The 22,352-nt window shown below is 41.9% G+C and overlaps 3 protein-coding genes across 3 annotated transcripts; 2 read left to right on the top strand and 1 right to left on the bottom strand.

The window, feature by feature from the left end:
* Positions 1 to 130: 130 nt before the first annotated feature.
* nup85 (nucleoporin 85) lies at positions 131 to 6,319 on the bottom strand. The gene is made up of 19 exons (XM_080511579.1): positions 6,183 to 6,319; positions 5,211 to 5,301; positions 4,960 to 5,116; positions 4,780 to 4,850; positions 4,660 to 4,700; positions 4,281 to 4,350; positions 4,065 to 4,186; positions 3,753 to 3,887; positions 3,203 to 3,325; positions 2,525 to 2,656; positions 2,334 to 2,440; positions 2,138 to 2,221; positions 1,996 to 2,061; positions 1,722 to 1,873; positions 1,478 to 1,595; positions 1,273 to 1,373; positions 662 to 813; positions 366 to 467; positions 131 to 270 (listed from the first exon to the last, which is right to left on the bottom strand). The coding sequence occupies exons 1-19, from the start codon at positions 6,213 to 6,215 to the stop codon at positions 172 to 174; spliced, it is 1,956 nt and encodes a 651-aa protein (XP_080367705.1). The 5' UTR covers positions 6,216 to 6,319; the 3' UTR covers positions 131 to 171.
* A 782-nt stretch (positions 6,320 to 7,101) lies between these two features.
* LOC308141832 (small ubiquitin-related modifier 2-like) lies at positions 7,102 to 11,733 on the top strand. The gene is made up of 4 exons (XM_080512060.1): positions 7,102 to 7,161; positions 7,882 to 8,013; positions 10,508 to 10,579; positions 11,001 to 11,733. The coding sequence occupies exons 1-4, from the start codon at positions 7,141 to 7,143 to the stop codon at positions 11,061 to 11,063; spliced, it is 288 nt and encodes a 95-aa protein (XP_080368186.1). The 5' UTR covers positions 7,102 to 7,140; the 3' UTR covers positions 11,064 to 11,733.
* A 1,871-nt stretch (positions 11,734 to 13,604) lies between these two features.
* Positions 13,605 to 22,168, top strand: LOC308141328 (jupiter microtubule associated homolog 1-like). Its single transcript, XM_080511431.1, has 5 exons — positions 13,605 to 13,786; positions 16,132 to 16,274; positions 19,138 to 19,286; positions 19,817 to 19,847; positions 21,593 to 22,168. The coding sequence occupies exons 1-5, from the start codon at positions 13,731 to 13,733 to the stop codon at positions 21,739 to 21,741; spliced, it is 528 nt and encodes a 175-aa protein (XP_080367557.1). The 5' UTR covers positions 13,605 to 13,730; the 3' UTR covers positions 21,742 to 22,168.
* The last annotated feature ends 184 nt before the right edge of the window (positions 22,169 to 22,352 follow it).

Raw genomic sequence — 22,352 nt, forward strand, 5'->3', positions numbered from 1 at the left:
AGCCGTTCATGTATGTTTGATCAGTCATGATTGCATTTGCAAGGATGCCGAAATACCAAATTTCAATGAATATTAAGAATGTTTTATTATCAAAGAACACAGTTTAATTACTTAATTTTTATATACAGTACAAAAATGCAAAAAAAAGAAGAGCTATTTCAGTATTGCTCTTCATGTGTTCACTGTTCCCTCCTTCACTATAGCCATCGCCAGATTCCGGGCGAGAGCAAGTCTCAGGAGCTCCACTTTGGTCACCTCGATGTCTTCCTCCTGAAATGATGATGACACGTGATTTATAGAAATACATTGTGGGGTTTCAATCTTCAGGAGTGAAACATGTAACGTGAAGTGGGAATCGTGCTCACCTGCAAGGGCTGATCTGAGCCAGGAGGTGCGGTAGCCAGTGAGGAGGTGAGCTCCTCTAAACAGAACATCAACTCGTATGTTTGAGCCACCGAGAAGATCACCTGAAGAAGAAGAAACACTCACCTGTTAGTGATTACAAGTCAGAAGCTAAATATTGAAGGCACCTAAACTGATCCTCTGCTTTAGCTTGTCTTTATCTTCTATGGAAGAACCTTGGGGGTTGTGTTTTGACTGGTTTTATATCCTGAATAGTGAGCTCAGAGAAGAGATTTAACAGTCCCTCTCTATACGTAACCTCTTTCTGCTCCAGCAGTGGCAGGGCGTCGGTCAGCAGAGTCATCCAGAAACTCCGGGGGGCGATCTTTGCCGTCATGAGGGAGAGAAGGAGCCTGGCCGCTTCGGTGAAGCGTTTCTCTCCGTACAGCTTATGGAACTCACGATATTTCCCTGCAGCATGAAAGACAGGAGTCAAAAAGCATCCTCTGCTACTTTACTACCAAGTTCTGACTTTATAACATCCAACACATCCATTCACTTCTGTACTTAAAATAGATGAATACTTCAAACTTGCGAACTTTGACCTACAGTAGATAAGGATACTTTTCAGAGAAGTGGATGTTCTCTACAAAGTCAAAGTCTTTTCTGAAAGACTTATCTCTTCTCCCATACTGTCACATGCTGTTGCATTAAGCAGCAGCACACAGCTTTATTTATGCCACTCTGTCCACATGTTTCTCTGTCTGAGGCTCATGTGACAGCCACAAAAAAAGTCGAGAGAGGAGGAAGCTGCATGAGACACAATCTGATCCGTCTGAATGTCTTCTTGCTTTATGTGCAGACTGAACAGCAGCTGAGTCACAAGCAGAGAGAAGAAAATAAACGTGAGTGCGTGTGTTCTGTTTATACCGAGGAATGTGAGCCTGTCACTGAGCAGCATCGATGGACCCAAGTTATCAATCAGATCCAGATCAGAGAAGGCCCCTCTGGCACTGTAATCCTCCAAGAACCTGACGGCAGGGGAATGCTGTGATTTAACTAAAAGCTCAGAAAATACAACACAAAATGCTTGAAGATGAGAAGTTATAGACAGTAAGGTGTTTATAGAACTGACTTTTCTGAAATGAGTGTCGCAAAGGCAGCATCTTTGGCCCGGATGCTCCAGGAGAGGGCAGAGCCCAGCCTGTTGTTCCTCAGAGCTCGCATAGCCATGATCTTGCAGATACTTCGCACTAGAACGACAAGAAAATAACATAAGGAAGAAACAGAGAAATCCACAGCCTTAATTCACAGCGTTTGTGCAACACAGGTTCGCACAAATTTGAGACGAACCAAGGACGTTAAAGAGACGGGGATACCTTGCTCTGACATCTGCCTCTGCTCACAGATCCTGAGCACTTTGAGAGCTTTGCGCTCCGTCTCCAATGGGACTCGTTCGATCTGCAGCTCCAAGTAGACGCGGCCAAACTCTGGGCAGTGGTCGAAGTAATCCACAGCCAGCTGCCAAAGACTTCACAGACACACACACACACACACGACAACCTATTAACTTATTTACATTGAATATCAATTACAACATTGCAATATGACTGTATTGTTTAGTTTTTGTACTGAACTACAAGACAAGTATACCTGTGGTGGGTGAAAAGCCCAGATGCGTATTCCAACAGCAGAAACTCTCTCAAGTTGGAGCCGAAACTAAATACCCATAGGAAATGTGTTAGTTAATGAAGCATGTACTTTCTATATAAAAACTCGTATGTGATATTCTTACTGTAGATTGTGAGACTGGAGGAGTTTGCAGTGATCCAGCAAATCGGTCAAATGGGCCACAAACCACCAGTTGTTGAGAGCAATGCTGAAATAAGAGATCAGAAAGAGCATGTTTTAAACCACATTTATACGCAGTGCCAAGCAGTGTGTCGATGCGTGTAGTTTGCGTGTGCCGCTACTTTCGGATTTGGCCGTACCTGCAGTCCTTGATGACCTGGTGGATGTCAAACTCGAAAGCAGCGAGTAAGATGCTGTCCAGTGGCTCCGGGACGCTCCTCGAGTCCAGAAACATGGTCATGCATGACTGCAGCCCACACACAAACAAAGTAAACAAAAGGAATGTTGCAGCAGTGAATGTCAAGTCGAAATGGAGTCAAATGTCCTTTACCTGTGCGTAGTAGTGCAACTCAGTGGGTTTGACTGTCGGGTGGCAAAACAGCAGTCGAGTGACGAGGAAGTGGTACCAGGTGCTCAGCAGATTCTTGCACTCTAACAGAGAGTCTTCATCCCCCAGTAGGATCTAAAATGTATTAAAATAGATGATGGACTCATTGATTTGTTGAAAAATACCAAGTATACCAAATGCAGGATACAAATTGTATATGCTTGTATAGCAGCTCAGTACAGTAACGGCTCTCTAATCCCCTTGATCTGAATTTTTGGGACCAGATTCTGATAAAACATCTTTAGAATCATTTGATAGTTTGAATTGTATTGTAACAGGCTAAAAAAAAAAAAGAAAAGTACAGTCATTCTCACAGATGCCATTCCACCTTTTTATGGCTCAAGTCAATAGTTGTGCAGTTTGTGATCTCATGTAGAAAAAACGTCTACAATAGATAGATGGAGAAACAGACTGTATTTGTTTAATTTCCAAAACTACTTTAGTCATGTTTATGAGACTTATATGAACGAGAGTCAAAAATATCCTAAACTGATTAATATAATGATGGAATACACGATTCGGTCAAGATCTGTCTCAAAATAAAATCTCTAAAGGTGTGGACACCCACCAAACCTACTGCATTTTAAATACAATTAATCTTTTTTTCAGAGGGTCGCTGACCTTGCAGATGAGCTCCAGGTGTTGGTTGCTGGCAAACGAGTTGTCCTGCAGGCAGCGGTCCACTTCCTCATGCCAGTATCTCCACTTCACATCGAACTCCGTCAGTGTCTGCGTGCCACCAGGCTGAGCGACAATTACAGAAATATTAGGATAAGAAGGTTGTTGGAGCTGAAATGACCTTTAAATCTGCATGCTGGGTGAACATTGGTGTTATGTTGGAGTTTTTTCACCGCCGGTAAAATACAAGGCTTCCAAGCAGACTAGTCAATGCGCATGATAGTAACAAGTTACACAGGAGACTGCAACACAATAACCTCACAGCTGGATGTGGTTTTCTGATTACAAGTGCTCGTGACCTTAAACATGCAGCTGTAGATATGTAAGATATGTATTTTTCTCTGTGTATTTTTTCCCCATGGCCATGGGGTGGGATTAGGTGGCTATTTGATTTGTTAATGTTTGTGTGTTAATGACAAAAATAAAAAGTTCTAAAAAAAAAAAAAAAGAAAAAAAAGAAAAGTAATTCTCGACAATTGTAACTTTATCTTACATTGTAGAAGGGCATCTTGCCAAGCAGTGTATCCATCAGCTTGTACATGCTCCTGGCAGCAGGCTGCAGGCTGGCTTGCTTTATAAGCATCTGTCTGGCTTCTTCCAACCTGCCCTGCAGCACATAGCTCACCACCTGCCCGGCAAAGACACAAAACATGTGACCACTTGACTCTTCACACTTCATTCAACAAAATGGTAAATAAACGGAGAAATCCAGCCTTTAGGACAATGAATATTTCTAATCACCTTTTAAAAAAATCAGTTTAGGACATAAAAAAATAAAACAATTGTGTGATAAAGCTGCACTTGCCACATCCCAGTAGTCACGGTGCTCAGCTGGGCTTTCACTTTGCAGCACCTCTCTGGCTTTCTCGTCCACCTCTGCCTTGTGTAGTCTTACCCAGTCCAAGAGGTGGAGCAACAGGGAGCCAGCTGGCAACACAGAGCAGGGGATCAGTTTCAGTGTTTGGATTGTTAAGACTTTAATCAAATATGCATGACTTAACCACACAGTCAAGACTCTAACCGGGAGCGGCGTCAATGAAGAGCACTTCACAGAGATTCCAGATGAGTTCAATGGCCAAGAGAATGGACACCTGTGACAAGACAGGAGTCATTGAGGTTACAATAGTGCCATACATTTAAATAGTGGAAAGTCTTATTGTTATTCCTGTAAACAGGTACAATACCAAAAGTCAGATAAAGATGTTTTGCTTTTCATAAACTGTAAATAATGGATCATAAATCTAATCTAAACTAAAAGTGCACAAGTCTAAATACTCTACCACTGCCTCTATTTGGAATCTCCTATGTGTACACTATTTAATTTTTTATATGAATGTTAAATTAGAACATATATTGTCTGTAGGCTATGGCACAAACAGAAATGCAGTGGTCATACATGCCTGATTTCCATACTGCTTAGACACTTCATCTCTTGTAGAAACTGCAGGAAGAAAAAAATAATAGTTCAATTACAACTAAGTTATCACACACAGCACACACTGAAATCTTCAAATACTTACCTGCAGCTTGTTGAAGCTCCTCCATACAGGCTCGAAGCACAGACCTGTAGTTTTTACTGATGCTGACAAATCTAAGGAGCAAAAAAGAGAAATGTGTGAGTTTGTGTGCAATATACTAATTTATAAAGTGGGTGCATTAACTGTATTGTTAAGGTGTATGCACAGTAAAGGGGGACTTACTGGGGTTTTTTGCTCTTGCTGGGGAGGTCCTCTCTAATCGTCTGAAGACCAACAAAGATGTGGTGGGACTCGTTGAAGAGCTTACGTAAAATGGGGGAATATATGTCCTCATCTTTCCTGACCTCATGAATGAGAGAGGAACCTGGTCCTAAGGCACCTGGGGCACACAACAGAGGACAGTAAGAAAAGTGCATTCAGTAAGTGACAAAAAAACACAAACCAAAGGAAACATATAGACATTATCCACATACCTGATGTTTTGTACCACGTCTCATAGACAAGAATATCACCGGGACCCCATGCAAATCCCATATGCTTCCTATCATCGGTAGCAGGAATATTCTGTTGAAAAACAACATCACGATGACACAGATTCTACTCTGTATTCCAAGATTCTACTCTGTATCCCAAGTGAGGACATTTTGACTCAAAATCACAAATCTAAAATGTCAGTATATCCGCCAAATCTCACACATGCCAATCACAAGAGAAACACTGTCAGGCCTTTCACAGACTCTTTGCCTCATTTCACACAAAAAGAATAAAAGCCTCCACAAATAAAAAAAACGGAACAAGGTAAAACTGTCTTTTTTTTTTTTTTCCTTCTTTGCATGTTCATAGACATGATACAATGTGTTAAAGTTAGTTTGCGCGTTTTGGGGATGGATTTAAAAATTCTTACGAAGTCAAGCCAACTAAAAAGCCAAACAACCAAACACATGATTGTGTTAAAAAAAAAAAAAAAAAAATCAGTCGCTAAAGCTTTGTTGCATTTTCAATTCAAAGAATACTACACATCTGCATTGTCAAACACCAGGATCTATATATAGAAATGAACATGAAGGTGAATAAGAATGATCTTCTAATGACATTGGGAGGTTAGTGTATAAAAAAAGTTAAATCAGCAGCATTTAATGTGATAAATTAACAACCCAGTCAATCAATGACGTCAACCTTGGTATCTAAACTATTAATACAAAGTTTTATATACTTAAGTGGCTGTAATACTTAACACGTTAAGTTATGCTGAAATATACATACTGTTACTTAAATTGACAAATAATGACAGCTACTGTGATACGGCTAATGTGTTTTGGAGTAGTTTTTAATCTTTTTATCCGGTCATGTAGGAGCTACAAGCCCCATAGTTTATATGGAGCATGCTACAGTTAGCTTGTGAGCAATGCGGATAAATGACTTGTAACTAAACAATGGTCACTTACAGTAATTGCTGGCTCAACGTCTACCTCCTCCATCGGGGAACACTGATATCGGGACAATAATCAATTAAAACAGCGAGTTTTGAAGTTTAAACATGAAACTACCGCCCCATGCGCGAGGCTGCTTTACGCGCCTCAGTCTTTCAGTGGAAGGCCCCAGCAGCGCACATCATGACGCGCTGAAAGTGGTGCCCTTTTCTATTGCCTGTTTTTCCATCAGTCCGTGCTTTAATAATTCCTTGATTTGGTGTCAATTCGCGATATTCCACTGAAACACGAATAATTGATTACTATAAACTTGGATCTGAGTGTGACTCACACAAGAGATGGAAGAAATTAATAACCACACAGTGGAAATGTTTTATTTCTCCTCCTTTCCGCAACAGAACAATTACAGGAATAGTTTAAGTGTAATCGATCACTTATCACGTCTTGTGTGACTTTAGTCGCTCTGACGTTTGTATGTGTGGAAATATATAAATATATTTTTTGAATATCCTCTTCAGCTTGGAGGAAAAAAAACAAGATGGCCGCTGGGAATCAAAGGGTTAAGCTGGAAAGCAAAACAAAACGTGCACATGTTCGCTCTTTTATAGGAGTAGTTCAGAGTAATGCTGATGCTAAAAGAAGGCGTTGACTCCGGGGCTTTCTTTGCAGGGTGATAAAGAGTGTTATTGTACAATAATCTCCCTCCTTACTCTGAAAACAAAAGGCAAAACATCGCCGTGCGCGTGCATGTGTCGATGGAGTGCCTCCTTCGCGCGCATTGGGTATCTCCCGCCCATGTCCAGACTGCGCATTCACCCACGTGACCAGCCACAGCCATTCAACGCCCGGTGTGGTGGACGCGCACGCAGACGTGACCGCGCACGTCGGGTTCGAATAATTTAAACACGAACGCGTACGTGCGCGCACTCGTATTCTTTGTGTGGCAGTGTAGAGAAGCGCCAAAAGAGTGACCATGGCTGATGAAAAACCAAAGGTGAGCCTCTCCACAGTGGATTAAAATGACTATTTTTTTCACTGAATTCATAACATAGTAGCACCTAGAAAAAATGACATTTGTGCATGTTGTGATTAAGCCTTCTCAAAGTTGCGAGCTTGAATTCAACTACTGGCTATTACCTAGTTTGAGAGACCGGAAGGTTTGTGAACGCGCACAGACAGGCGCGCACATCGCTTTCCAACCAGCTGGTGTCCTCCTCGGTTCATGCCTCCATCCAGCAGCGTGGATGGAGACGTTTGCATCCCTGTTGTCTTCGTTTATATAAAAATCCAAAGGCTTTCACCCCCGAAAACACAAATTTATCACAGATTTTTATTTATAACAAGAATCTCTGTTGATATCGATCCATGGCATGCAAATATTTTGCAATCACTGAAATGTAAACACTAAAAACTACAGAAAAGGTATGCATCAGAAATGTAGTCATGGGATTGCTTTTAATTCACTTTTCATTTTTCAGGTTAATGACATTTCGAGCTTTTAAACAGTTACATGCCGTTTGGGCATATCTGACAGTTTTGGAAAGTGGTTTTTAATGTGCAGTTTTGTCATCTGTGTACAAGGTTATTTATCATGTGCAAAACACATACCGAGGTTATTTATCATGTGCAAAACACATGCCGAAGACTTTTTTGGTCGATAAACCATCCAACATTATTCAATGTTGGTTTTGATTTGGGATTTTCTCTCACTCAGGAAGGAGTGAAGACCGAAAGCAATGAACACATAAACCTGAAGGTTGCTGGTCAGGATGGATCTGTCGTGCAGTTCAAGATCAAAAGACACACACCGCTCATCAAACTCATGAAGGCCTACTGTGAGAGACAGGTATGCACTCTCTTGTCACTGCTACACCCTCCAAGCATGAACAACAGTGGTGGTTTGCAATCTGTATTGAATCAGCTGCAATGGAAGAGTCATAATAGGCTTTTTAACTCCTCAATGTCTGGTTTAAGAAGTCACACAATTAGTTTATTACAGCTTGCACCACATGCACCCCTTTGACTCCACGTATGACTTGATCAACACCATTGACTATTTAACATGTTTGTCCTCCAGTGCTCACATGCAGTCAGTGAAATGTCTAATCAATAAACCGATATTGTGTGCAAAACTGGCATTTTTCTCTCAGTTTTGTCCTGTCATCTGCTTTTTATCTAAATGTTTTCTAACACAAGTTTTAATGGGACATCATTCTTTTTTATGTATGCAGGCACAGAATGTTCAGGAAACTGTTAATACCTTATTAACATATGTTGACTGTTTACATTATTGAGGATATGAGAGAATCGACAATAATTTGTATGTAATGGCCTCTTATAAACACAGTTGGCATATTAACCAACTTAGGTTGCAGCTATGGTAACAGTTTAACCTTTAAATTTTGGCGTGCAGATTCATCTGCTGCATTGAGTAACACTCGGAGCTATTTGCAGCTAGAAAGTGTGGCAGCCAGTTAAGTTGAGAGTCTAATTTAGACCTTTTGTGCCCTCAGAAGTATGTTGTGCAGATGGAAACCTTTTTTTTTTTTTTTACATTTTTTGAAGTGTCTGTTTTTGACCATAAAGGCTCATTGTCCTGGTAAACTCAGCCAGCTTGAGCCTGAGAACTGACACATTGTCATTAAAGTTAATTACCCCTAAGTCTTCCTGCCTTTACAACATATCTTATTAAAAGAACATAAAAACTGCAAATATTTTTGGCATGGAGCTTAATCTTTATTTAGAAATTCACCTTACTTTAAGTTGGTGTAGATAGCTGGATTAAGAAATGATTTGCTCAATTATGTGGCTTTAAAATATTTTGGGGAATTACTTGTGGGGGGAAAAAAATAGAGTGTGCACTTGTTTTATTGAAAAAATAAAATCCTCTGGTAAAAATATATTTTTTTGCATCTCTTTTCAATGTGCATTCTCAGTTAACAGTTTATAAACAACTATTGATACCAGTGAATACTTACAGTGGTGAAAACCTGTATGTTGTAAAGTATTTAGTGGTAGGCTGCAGTGACACATGTTGTAGAATCAAAGGTCTTCTGGAGGTCTAAATACTGTAGACATCTCTATCAGACACATCTAACACAGAGCATGGAAAGGTACAGTAAGAGGCTGGAGGGTCAAACATGAAATCAAAACCAGATGGCCCTTATTACACAGTAATTCATCATGGTCATGTTTTCAGTCGTTTCTTCCCTGAGAGAGTTTTTGTTGTCTGGCACTGGTCCAGCTTTTCTCTTCCTGCTGAAATGTAGTCATTGCACATCTTCTCTCATTCATTAGTCAGAACAGCTTGAGGCCTCGCATCTTTCTCACATATTTACATCCAGCTTTTCTTTTCTATACTGATCTGTAATGTTACCTAAGTCACAAAACTTTATTGTCCTTTCTTGAGCAGTTTTTAATTAATTCACTTATAAAGATGTGTTTTTGTCAGACTGTTTGCTTTGATAACATGCAGAAATAGCATTGTTACAGAGGAGTCCTAAAAGGTTTGACGTTCTTGTTTAAAACACAAAATGTTCCGACAAAAGTTGGTATTTGGCATTCCTTCTTATCTGAAAGTCAAATAAGGATTCAATGGATTCAGCTCTGTGGAAGACAAGAAACCTGATATTGTCTGTTCCTCGGCCCACCAGCGAGGCACCGGGCGCCTTGTCATGCAGCTCATTTTAAAACATATAGCCAAAAGCAGATGTTCTTCATTATTCAACTGAAAGACACATTATTTTTCTTCGGCTCTCAGATTTCAGCAGCCGTATCTCAAAGAAGACGTGCGTGTGTGTGCAGGGCTTTTGCTTTCCATGAAAATGGCTGCATTTGCAGTGTGTGAGGGAAGCTAATGCAAAGGGTCCCAAACAAAAATCTGATTTATTTCAACATAATTTAGATTGTTATGTGTTCCTCGAAATGTGGTTGTTTTTGGTCTCATTTGCCTATATAGTTGCAGTAATTTAATAACAACTAATAATATGTGTCTGCTTGGGTTTGGGGGTTTTCCAAAAGTCTAAAAACATGTGTTTGAGGTTAACTGATGTCTCTAAATTGCCACAATTGTGACAGTCTCTGTGTGTTTATCCTGTGATGGACTGGTGAGCTGTCCACTCCACCCCTGCCTTTGTGGGAGTTAATGGTACACTTACAACTTGTAGTTGTGTCCACCCTTTTTAAACAGTATCGGTTAATTCTAACAAAATCTGAAGTTGAAAGTTGGTAGTTGAGTATAGAATAGAAATACTTATTTATTTATGTATATGAAATGCTGTGAGCTATTCCCAGTCTTTGGCATTGTTAATAATTGACGACAACAATTTGTGTCTTTCCAGGGACTGTCGATGAGGCAAATCAGGTTCAGATTTGATGGACAGCCAATAAATGAGACTGACACACCAGCACAGGTAAGCCTAAAGCCCCTCAACAATACTAATTTAGACCAAATATATACAAGTGTGTATATGGTATAATTTATCAGCATTTTTGATTATAAGGTCTTTGATTTGTTCCATTACATATCTGTAATGTAAATGGATTGTATTTTTAAAAAAATGTTAAATAATAGAGTGAATGATTACGTACTCATGGCTCCAAATGCAGCCATTGTCTCTTTGGAATGAGTGACAATTGCAGGACGAACATTGTGTGCACTATGTAAGTTTTTGCTTCTACATACCATATGTATTTTTTCTTTTTCTTTTAATCCAAGTCCAAATATTATACAAACTGATTGTGCTTCTATCAGTTTTGGAGTGAATTCTACCACTTTGTCCCACAGCATGTATTAAAGAAAAAAAGTGACTTAAATGTGTTTTCTGTTAACAGTTGGAAATGGAGGACGAGGATACAATTGACGTGTTTCAACAGCAGACGGGAGGACTGATTTGATCAACATGACCGTTCTCCACCTCAACACAAACGACTCCCGGCCTGTGACACACGGCGGCTGCTTCTTCACAACTCGTCCATTTGTCTCAGCAGAATTCCAGTCAGAATAAGATTCCATTTCTCTGTTACACAAAAACTGCTGTATAGTATTTTCATTCTTGCCCCTGTTACTTTTCTGTCTTTGTACATAAACCACACGGACATCACTCTGACTTCAGGTTTTGTTTTTTTCATGTTATTATTATAGTCTATGTTTAAGGACTTCCCCTCTCGCTTTGAAGAGTTTGTTATAAAGATGCAGACGGTTAGGACTGGTAAGACTTATTTAAACCGACTTTACTTGTCACATATCCTCCGGCTCGGTTTGTTCAGTGTCCAGCAACACTGTTCTTAAAGTGTACAATTTTGGGACGGGCTAGCACTTGGTGAACCGTATACCTACTTAGGGAAGGGAGCTGGGTTGTCATCTGAATTCTTTTATGCTCAGAAAAAAAAAAAAATGTTCGACTTTATACATTCTTTTTTATATGGTATTGGATGTGTAGAAGAAAGTTTTGATTAATCATTTTACTACGCCACTTCAAATTTTCGGAGGCCTGAAAAGATGTTTCCGTTAAATAAACATCTGTATTGTCTATTAAGATGCCTGTTAAAATAAAACTATTGTCTTTTTCCAAACATTCACTTATTCTGTCTGCTTCCACACCACGATTCCATGAACACATATGGTGCACTACATTTCTAATATTGCAAAATAACTCAAATGGCCATTAAAACAATGCAAAAATGTAAAATAAAAATTGAAATCATACAATGAACCCACAGAGAAACTTATGAATTTTCATTGCTTTAAAAAAAAAAATTGCACATTTAGGTGAACAATGTTGTTGTCAGGGATATACACAGACTTTCAACCTGTCTTTTGCCTAATGCTGAGGTTTCAAACCCAATTCAGTTTTGGTGCTACATACAACCCAATTTGTAGCGGTAAAATAAAATGGCATAATAATCTATAAATACAAACAACTTGCCAATAACTACATTTTCAACTCATTTTTAGTGCAAAAAAAAAAAACCCAGGTGAATGAAAGGATTGTTTTTGCACAAAGGTGATGTAAATGTGATTTTTTTTTTTTTTTGTACACTCTGAAATCCAATCTAACAGTGTTCGCCACAGTAATGTTCCCCTGTCATCTCCTCGGCTGCATGATTTCTGCTGCCTTTTGCATATTTTCACCACTACACCCTCGATGTAAAGCTTTTTGAAAACAAGATAGCTTTCACGGCTTCACAGGCATTGGTGCCATCTTCAGCTTAGTTTTGGGTTTCAGTGTTTTGTTACATCAACTACAATTACTGATTGTTGTATCAGTGACTCACTTTTGTCTTGGTGTTTTTGTCACCATACAAAATCACCCTGTAACTTGGTTTATGTTATGTATACTCGACACCCTTTGACACATTGATTCTCAAACTGGCGTGTCTATCGCCACAGATTCATGAATTCCTTCGAGTGGTACTTGAAGGAATCTCGTAGGAAAAAGGAAAGTATAAAATGTATCCTCATATTAGGAAGTGACATGTCTTATTTGTGAAGTGCTCAGTCTCCACTACTGCAGGCTCATGTATCTCACAGTGTTGGTACTTGGAAAGCTCAACGTTTTCTGAAATGGTACGCTCCCTGAAATTTTCCATGATTCCCTTGACTTTTCATAATCTGTCACCGTGCTTACTGTAATGTTACTCCATTGGCGATGTTATAACGTGCCTTTCCTGCATTCCTGAAGCTGTCTTTAGGTTTCAATCTAATGGTTCTTCTCCTTGATGATTTTCCCACAAAGCCTCTACTACCAAAAACAAACAAATCTAATAGATATCCACACCAGCTCCAAGCTCGGGAATAACAATAGAGCCTAAAAAGTATTTTTTTTCTGTAAAATATTGTGCATAAATTTACAGTATACCAAACCTCTTTATGGTATAAAAGACTATATTTAGAAACATCTACTTTTATTGACATTTCCTTAAAACTAACGGTGATTAAATCACAGCTTAAATTGTTAGAGGAGTTACTGTTTATGTCATTATTAAACATAGAACTTGTTCTTTACGTTTCACAACATGACTAACCCAAACTGTCTATTAAATTAGTTTTATTTTGTTTTGAAGCATTATAAAAAATAATTGCCTAATTATAGTAATTGCTTTTAAAATTATGACGCTATGTCTTTTTTTATATAAATGTAAATATGCGTTGTAGTTCAAAACATTGTGAAGAAACAATCAGATAAATCAAAAGGCAGAAAAGACGCCCTGGGGGATGTGGACTCTGATCTCAGACCTGCCACCAACAAGAGCTTCCGCCGCTGAGGTTCTGTCCAATCAGAGAGGAGTCCTGTCACCTCCCGTCCAATCAGAGAAGGATTCTACGTGGTTCCGTCCAATCAGAGCGGACCGTGTGCTGGTGGGCTGGGTCTGGTGGGCTGGCACCGCAGAACCAAGCGGCTCTGCTCTCTCGATATGTTTTTCAGTGTCGGGTGGAGTCGACATCCCGTCGCATCCCTGTGGGCAAAGGAGGAGGAATTCTGCTTTTTTTTTTTTTTTTAAACGTGCTACTTTTTCACTGACTGTTTGCAGCTCACCGAGACAGCGAAGTTCTCCGAGAAGATGACGACGACAACCACCTTTCAAGGAATGGACCCTGGTGCTAAGAGCAGTTCCAGGTAAAAAAAACAAAACAAAAAACAAAAAAAACCCAGACGTTTTTCTTCGGGGGAACAAAAGAAGAAGGATGCGGGCGAGTCCCTCTGCTAACAGACGACTCTTTCTCGGCTTCAGCCTGCTAACTAACGTCACCCCGCTGCTGGCTGGAGGGGGATTTTTCGGGATTTAGCTAAACTGTCACATATAGTCTTGCTAATTGAGTTAATCTTATTGACTGCCCGGTGCATCCATATCCTTAACGTTGGTGAGGTTAGCCTGCCTGGCTTTGGACAAGTTGGGTAGAAAAGAGAGGAAGAAGTGTCTACCCGGATCTTTTTAAAATGTTTTTTTTTTTTCTTTTCCTAACTTTTTAACTTTTTTTTTTTTGTTTTGTTTTTATTAAAGCTCAAGTCACAAGTTGAGCTTTAACGGCAACGTTTCTGTATTAATAAAAGACCATCTGACTTGCTTCTGCATGTGGCTGATCACAGGAAAGATCCCAGACCAGCCTTGGGTCTGTGTATGTCATTATCTCTGCAATTGGTTCATTGTTTGGCCTGGTCGACTTTAAGCTCAATTTAATGTGGTTTCAGATGGCAGATCTGCCCTGTGTGTTGAAGCACATTGTGTGGTTAGTCACCACTTTTAAGTCACCAAACACCTAAAGAGTCATCCTCCAAGCATTCACTCCTTTTCCTGGTAATGATGCATATCGTCTGGATGCAACCCCCCCCCCCCCCCCCCCCTTTTTTTTTTTTTTTTTTTTTGCACTGAAAAAAGAAAAAGTCTAATTTATGGCTGCTTCAGTCTTTTAAACAGATTTCAAGAGAGACTAGTAGAGTTGGTCGTTGTTGAGTGAGCAAGTCAAATGTCGGTCAGTCATCAGGCGTCTTGAAGTGCCATGCTGTTTTGGGATGATGTGGGGGCTTTGGGTGGGGGCTGTGAGCTAAGCCTGTGTAAATCTTCCCTTAGCTCTTAGCTTTTGCTCCTTAAAGCCCCTTTTACGGGCTGCTTGTCATTTTCTGCTGCTGGCTGACCAGAGAGATCCTTCCAGAGGAGGGGGGGGGGGGGGGGGGGGGGGGGGAGTTGTACAGAATCAGGCTAGAATCTTTAGTAGGCCATCAGAGGCCTCTCGCCCTGCCTTATCGCACATGCCATCTTTGGCTTTTGGAGCTCAGCTGTGTCTGAATCCTCCTCACCTTCCATGAAACATGCCTCCAATCCCAAAACGGTGGTGCTAGTTTTATTGATATTTTTTTGTAGTTTCATTCTAGGGTGGGGTCTGCTGCCAGCCAGCTGAAAAAGCTCTCTCCCTCAAAATCCATGTGGAAGCATGAGATCATCCTCTCTGGCCGGGAGGTGAAGTCTGGTTTAGGCATTACTGTCACAGCCAAGTGTGTGACAGACACTGCTGTGCGCACCAGCATCGATTGAGAATTTTTTTTTTTATTATTGCCAACGCAGTCCATGCAAGCATGGCTTTTTCTTCCCATGGTTGCTTTTTTGACTCCCATCTGCCCGCCTGGCTCCTGGCAGCTGCTCAGTGCGTCAGCTGGTGGCTTCGGGGACTCTGTCGAGAGGAGAGCTTGCTGTAAAAAAAAAAAAAAGAGGGAGGGGTCCGGCAGGGGCTCTGCAAACGCATCGTCAGCCGTCCACCCCAACTGTCCTTCAGCGCAGCAAGGAAAAGGGTTTCCCCACTCATTACTGTGTGTCTCCTTTGTTCGGCTCGTGGTGGAAGGAATGTCTGTAGAAAGTGGGCTTTTGTTTTGCATGCAGTCTTTCTATCGTCTTCTCGAGCAGTCTGAATATCAGATGACCTATTTTAACCGTTAACTTCTCACCATTTCCCTCTGCCGTATAAGACAAATCCACCCAGAACGACCATCGAGTCCAGTTTATTCACCCGATTGTGGATAGCGTTTCGATTACAACCGGACGCCAGCCCCTTGTGTGTCACCGCAAAGGAATCTGCTGCCGAGGAGAGGCAGCAGCGAGCCAGCTAACTCTGTGATTATATGCGACTGGAGTCAGCTGCAGGGCAGAGATTGTGACTGTCTGTCTGACAGCCTGACAGCCGGGGCTTAAAGAGTGAAGACCTTGCTGGTGTCTTTTGTGCGTATGTGTGTGTGGTATGTGTTTGAAATCGCCAGGGTGGAGAAGTGAGAAGGCTGCAAGTAGCCTGAGGAATTATCGTGTTGTATCTCACTATTGATTTTTCTTTTCTTTTTTTTCACTGTTTTAGCTCAGTGCTGTTAATTATTGAAGGCCTTGTGTATTAGTGTGGGGCGAAGAGAGGGGATGGGGAGCACAGTGGTCTCGGTGTCAATCAGATGACAGTTGTGATTTGTCATTTGTTGCTCTGTAGGGTGCTTCGACCACCAGGCGGGGATTCGAACTTCGTCCTCGGCTCGGACGAGAACACAACCCCCCAACGCAAGAACAAGATGGTGTCGGCCATCTTTGCAGAACCCGACGACCCTCATGCTCATCGGAGGAACAATCCACCTGGTAACTCAACCTGAGATTCATTCATGAACTTATTTCTTTTTTTTTTTCCCTTGTGGCATTATTAGACTTTAATAAATCAAAAGCTGTCTGGCTGGATTTACAGCATATTATTAACTATGGTTGGGGTTTGCATCAAGGAGGCCATATTAGCACAAATACAGGGTAGTTTCAATCTTGTAGAAGCCTGAACTAAGCAAATAGCTTTGTGGAATTAAATCCTCCCACTTGACTTGAGCCTGGAAAGATGCCGAGTGGGTGTTATTTAGAGTTTTCCATGTGGGTTTACAGAAAGTATATCCCACAAGTGCAAAAAAAAAACACACACAAAACCGGGAGTCCGAGGATCAGGGTAATTCGAAGCTCCGCTTTATTAAATGGCAGATCAGTTCTCAACAGAGAGAAATAGGTCAATAAAATTATGGGTCAATTAGCGTAACGTATGGCCCCGAACAGGCACGAGGAGGTTTTATTTTGAGTGCACAAAGAGAAACGGGCAAATTCAGCAGGGGCCGCGAGGCCTGTTAGCAGTTCTGACCGTTCAAGGTCACTTCAAACATATTGGCTGGAGGGAATTTCTAATCTTTAATCGTCATGCAGGTTAAGTTTAAGACAAACTTTTAACCTTCACTTGCGCTCATTTTTACGCATCTTTCAAAGTATGTGAAGACTTGGTTGTCAGAGTTGCGAAAAAGCCGCGGACCACATGCGTGCACTCTTGACCACGTCATACCGGACGACACGGTGCATCAAGTTTAGTGGATGTGTGAACAATGAAGAATTTGGCCTGAATCTGCGTTTCAGTCCGTGACCTCTGCAGCCAGCAGCTGCTTACAGCGAAAGCCGCTTCCTGCCTGCATTGTTTCGCTTTGGGTCTCGGTCAGGTGCAGGGAAGTTGTCATAGTTGTCCAAATTTATCGGACACAACTGGACGAGGTTATTAATTTCAGCTGGAACCACCAAGGTTTATTACAATGGCAAACATTGGAAGCATTGTGCTCTGCGTGTGGCCGGCGTTATGAACTCCGGCTGCGAGTGAACAGGTTTGTTTGCGTCGGCAAGCAGCTGTGCGTCGACTCGTCTCTAAATGGTCAGATACACTTTTGTGGGGTTCAGACGTGTCGGAACCATTGGAATGACCATGTTTCTGTTTTTCAAGTATGTCCGTACAAGAGTCTGTATCTTTGTCGTCACGGAGGGAGAATCTCTCCAGCATGTGCAGCGCTACTGAATTAAGTGATCAAACATTGGTGATAAAACATTCGCGGTTTAATTTATTTGGATTTGGATTTGGCGGTCGATATGAAAGTCATGTCTCTTTGCTGAGGGAGGAAACCGGAGGAGCCAGAGAGAGAGACGCCACGCATGCACAGGTAGAAACTGCAAACCCGATACTGAACTATGTGGAAAGATGTGCAGCTTGAAGTCAACTATGATGTGCTAAAAGATTATAATAAATTCAACTGTGTAGGAGTTAACGTTCTTAGTGTAAAAGGCCAACATATGCAAATTCTTTTAACTAAAATGCTTTAGTTTCTGTATTTTTTTCCATTAATAAATCACATTTTAACAGCCTTAATACTGAAAGTTTTTCATCATGATGAATCTGGTATGATATTTTCACAGCATTTCTACTATATTTGTAGCTTCACGTTGACGATAGAACAAAACAATTGCTGTCCAACATTTCGTCGTGGGATAATTTGTATTTTCAGAGTTATGTCGCATTTACAGAATTACTGTCTCTTGCTGCTGTCCTCCTACAACTCCATTCGAACACATTAGTTCTGCTGCTGGATTGATTCTCTATCATGTGTATGCTGGCATATAAGCTGGCTGTTATTCAACCTGAGTCATTGGCAGGTCGTTTGGTGGGGATTTAAGGGTTTTCAGATACCAGAGCTGTTGGTTTGTTCAAGCACCCTCAGCTCTAGGCCGCATGATAAGCACTTTATAAAAAAAAAAGAAACAGTGCAAGCCAAGACTACCAGCAGCCACATGATTGCCGTTTCTGTCTCAAAGCTGTGTCGACCAGCGAGGCCTGAAATGAATGGAGCTTTTATGCCCCGGACTCAGGAGATCTATAAGGTTAAGTAGAAGCCTGTGTATTCCAGCGATAACCACATAATGCATCTCTGTGTCAATCATCAATCCAGTTTAATCCTCTTCCATTTCGCATTTGTCGTTTCCTCCTCCAGCGAATTGATCAGACTTAGAAATGAGAAGGTGGTAATAAAGGAGCTCTTGTTGACTGATGGAGATGCTCTGCAGTCCTGAAATCCATTCACTCCATTAACGTACAATGGCCACTCCTTCACAGACTGTTGTTCCGCCCATGACAAAGACGGCCTGTCTCCTCCCAAGCCCTCTGGCCTGGAACTGTTCCCTTCTGTGGCTTTGGGCAGCACAGCTTGCCACCCCACTGTGGCCAGCGCCGGGTTTTTAATGCTCTTTCTGCTAAAGGGGAAACGTGGGCACGACAGGGTTTTTGTGAGTTTTGGCATCGAGGTTGTCTGCCTGGATTATTCCACGTGTTTCTGGGTCTGTTGCAGATGCCCGGGCGGATTTGGTGACGTTTCCTGTCGGTCCCCAGTGTTGTTTTTTTTTATTTGACACAACTTTGCAAGACAATGAGTTTTGTGGCGAAGATGGGTCACCCGCCTTGTGGGTTACAAACATTGAGGCCCGGGGTGGTTTTTTGTGACTAATTGGATTAGTGTCCATATGGGATGACTCTGCTGCTTTGAAGCTCTACTCATGTTTCATCAGTTGTATTTCCTGCCCCCCCCCACTGTAATCTGCTCGTCGCAGAGAAATACAACTTCTTGACTAAAATGTTTTTCCTGTGTGTCTTTCTGCCTCCCAGCCGGATCCCCCTCGGGAACCCTGTGCGGTGAGCCCTCAGCCCCTCTGAGGCGTTGCCAGCAGCCCCTCCTCTTTCCCAAGAACCCCCAGCCAGAACTGACCACCATCCACAACTCTGGAGCCGCCATGGTGTGGAACCAGAGACGAGAGGTACCCGTCGCTCCACCCGACACCCCCGGCGTTTCCAAAATAGAGCCGCGGCCCTATTCGAGTCGTAGATGAAAGAATTATTGTGAAGAGTTCCGTGAAAAATCCTCCACCACTTGGAAGGATGACTGGGTCTTTTTGAAACTGGCCCAGGATGTCGTTTGTTAACTATCCCACACTGATGTTTGTAATCCGTGCCTGGGTGTGGCAGGGATTACAAACATCAGTGTGGGAAGGTTATATTCGGTGACTCAGCCGTTTCTCATGTGTCTGACAAAGGTAGACTTTTGTAATTGGGCAATTTGAACCAAGAGAACATGCGGTTTGACTTGGGGAAAACAAATGCGTTGCTTACCTCCCAGAGACGCAACAAAGGTCTGAAAACCTTTTACTGGGAAGTGTCACAGAAGCATGTTTTAAAGCAGTAATCCTCCATATAGCGCGTTTCATTTGTGTTTGGACTCCTCGGGCTGAGAAAGCTCAGCAGAGGGTCTGGTTCACCGTGTGATCCGACATTCTCCTTTTTATTGCAGGGGGAGAATGGCCAAGAACAGGCAAACGACGGTGAGTATCTTGAATTCTTCAGCTGTTTATAAGAACGGCTTTCAAGCTTGTGTCACACTCCGACTGCGTCTAAACAAGAGTGCATGACTTCCATTAGTCAGAGTGACACTTCATGTCATGCTGAAACGGGTCACCGCCGTCCGTACCTCTGGAAAATCACATCAATGCGATTCCTCTCGACCCTTATTTTTCCCGACATCCCATGACTTTTTTTTTTTTTTTCTTCACCCCTCCTTATGCAGTACACATGTCAACACCACACAATCTCTTTGATGCAGGGGTTTTTCCTGTCATGATGGTGTGTAGTCAAGCAGCTGTTCTTTCATGGCAGGCTTCACTTAGTATGAAAAGCTTTTTATTAACCTCCAGGTGCGCGTTCGCCACCGAGTGGCTGGCTCCTCGGATAATAGAGGGTTTGACTGCGCTGCTCATTGAAAGAAAAAATTAAAATGAAAGCTCACTTTCTGTATGTCCTGTGAGTGTGTGATTACAATGTACCTGAACACTTTGAAGTGTGCTCTCTATGTATGATAGAATTACTGCACTCGCACGATCTGATACAAACAATTTTTTGGGAGTTATCACAGCAGCACCTCAACTCGCTCTTGTGTGAATAAATGTCCATTTTCCACTTTCAAAAATTCTATTTAAAAAAAGAATGTTAACATAGGTGTTGCCATCATTTGCGATATGAAGGTTTAAAAGCACTGCACAAATACTGCTAATGGACAAAGTGGATTTTATGATCCGACTGGCTAACCTCAGCTACTTTGGCCTGGGCTGCAGAGCTAAAATTGTCAGAATTTCGTTAAGACCAGTTGTTTAAACCTCGCTGGACTGTAGCTGCAGCTAAAATGTGTCCAGCTGCCTCCAATTTGACGGCAGCATGCCCCGTATCCACAGAACCCAAGCTTCTTAATGTGGACCTACAGTTGTAAAGCTATTTGTGGTATGTTTCCTCTGGAAGTTCCAAAAATAGCCCAAGACTTCAAGGCGAAACCCAGGAATTTTATTTTCATTTTTTTTTTTTTTATCACAGAGCGTTGGGTATTAATTTGCAGTTACGACCAAACATATTGCAACAAACAAACCACCCCTCCCCTCCACAAAAACAAAAAAACAAGGATACTAAACTCAGGAGTGGTGATATAGCCACGGTGAGCTATTTTTCAGCACGAGTTGCATTTTATCATTTATGCTAATTTCTATTATTGTGCGTCCCTAACAATGTAAAAATCTTTATTTTGCACTCACTATTGAGTCTTAGTTATTTGGCTCCAGCCTCGTGGCCTGCTTGTCGGCACCCGCTGTGATCAGTTTGTCTGATGGGGACGACCCATTTTTGTCTCCATGACTTTAAACGTCTCTCCATTGCCGAGTCAGATGAACATCGCGTGGTTATTTGACGCCAGCCTCGCCAGCAGTGCATTCGAGAACAGGAAGGTCCTGCAGCCGGTGGTGAGAGGGAGAGCACATCATAGACAAACTTAACTCATCACCTTTTCTCCCTGCTGCCCCGTGGAAGGAGAATCAAACTCTTAAAAACCTCCAAAATACACTAAAACTCGTCTAAAACAGCTATTGACTTCATTAACTTCAAAAGCGATGTTGCAAGTTAGCAGCGATGTGCTACTTTTAATTCTGTTTTTGCATTTTCAAAGCTCGGTTTTAGATTTCTTTTGTAGTAACCACTTGTCTCAATGTGGTGTGTGTGTGTGTGTGTGTGTGTGTGTGTGTGTGTGTAGACTGTCCTGATGGAGTGGAGGCGGAGCACGAGGAGCAGGACCAGAAGGAGGACTCGTCGCAGCCCTCTGCCCCGTCGGCGGTGGCCAACAACGGCTCAGGTGGCCGAAGAAACCCTCCTGGCGGCAAGTCCAGCCTTATCCTGGGTTGAGACCACTTTTTTTTTTTTTTTTCATTTCGAACCGCTTTTTTATTTTTTGAAAATAAATACCCCCATACCACTCCCTTCCTCTTCATTGACATCTCACCCCCCCCCCCCCCCCCCCCCCCCGCACATGCACTCATGCCGTCCCGTCTGCGGACCCCCCCCCTCCCCATGTCGTGTCCCTCCACCTGTAAACCTTTTGTTTTGATCCTTTTTTTCTATTAAAAAAATAAATAAAACTGTTGACAAAAGCACTTTATGTACCCCCCCCACCCCCCCGCCCTCTTCCATTTCAGCCCATCCTGTAGAGCATTGCGCCTGCTGGGAAAGGCATGACGTTCAGCCTGTCCCTCATTCTTCCCTGTTGTAAATGGTAAAAGGAAAAAAAAAAAAAGATTTGATGCGTGGATTTCTAAATACAATAAAGATTCATATGAAATTATTCTGGCTGTTTTTTTTTGTTTTCCCAATAGTAGCAGTGAAAGGTTTTGTTAAATGTAATTTTGTTGGGCGTAAACATATTGAAAGTGAAGAGCTGGATGTCTGCGTACAGTAAAATGGAGCCCGAAGACGGCAGAGAGCAGAAAGTCTCCCATCACTGGAGCTCTGCCCAGAAA

Source organism: Blennius ocellaris, assembly GCF_963422515.1.
Source record: "Blennius ocellaris genome assembly, chromosome: 16".
Lineage (NCBI taxonomy): Eukaryota > Metazoa > Chordata > Actinopteri > Blenniiformes > Blenniidae > Blennius > Blennius ocellaris.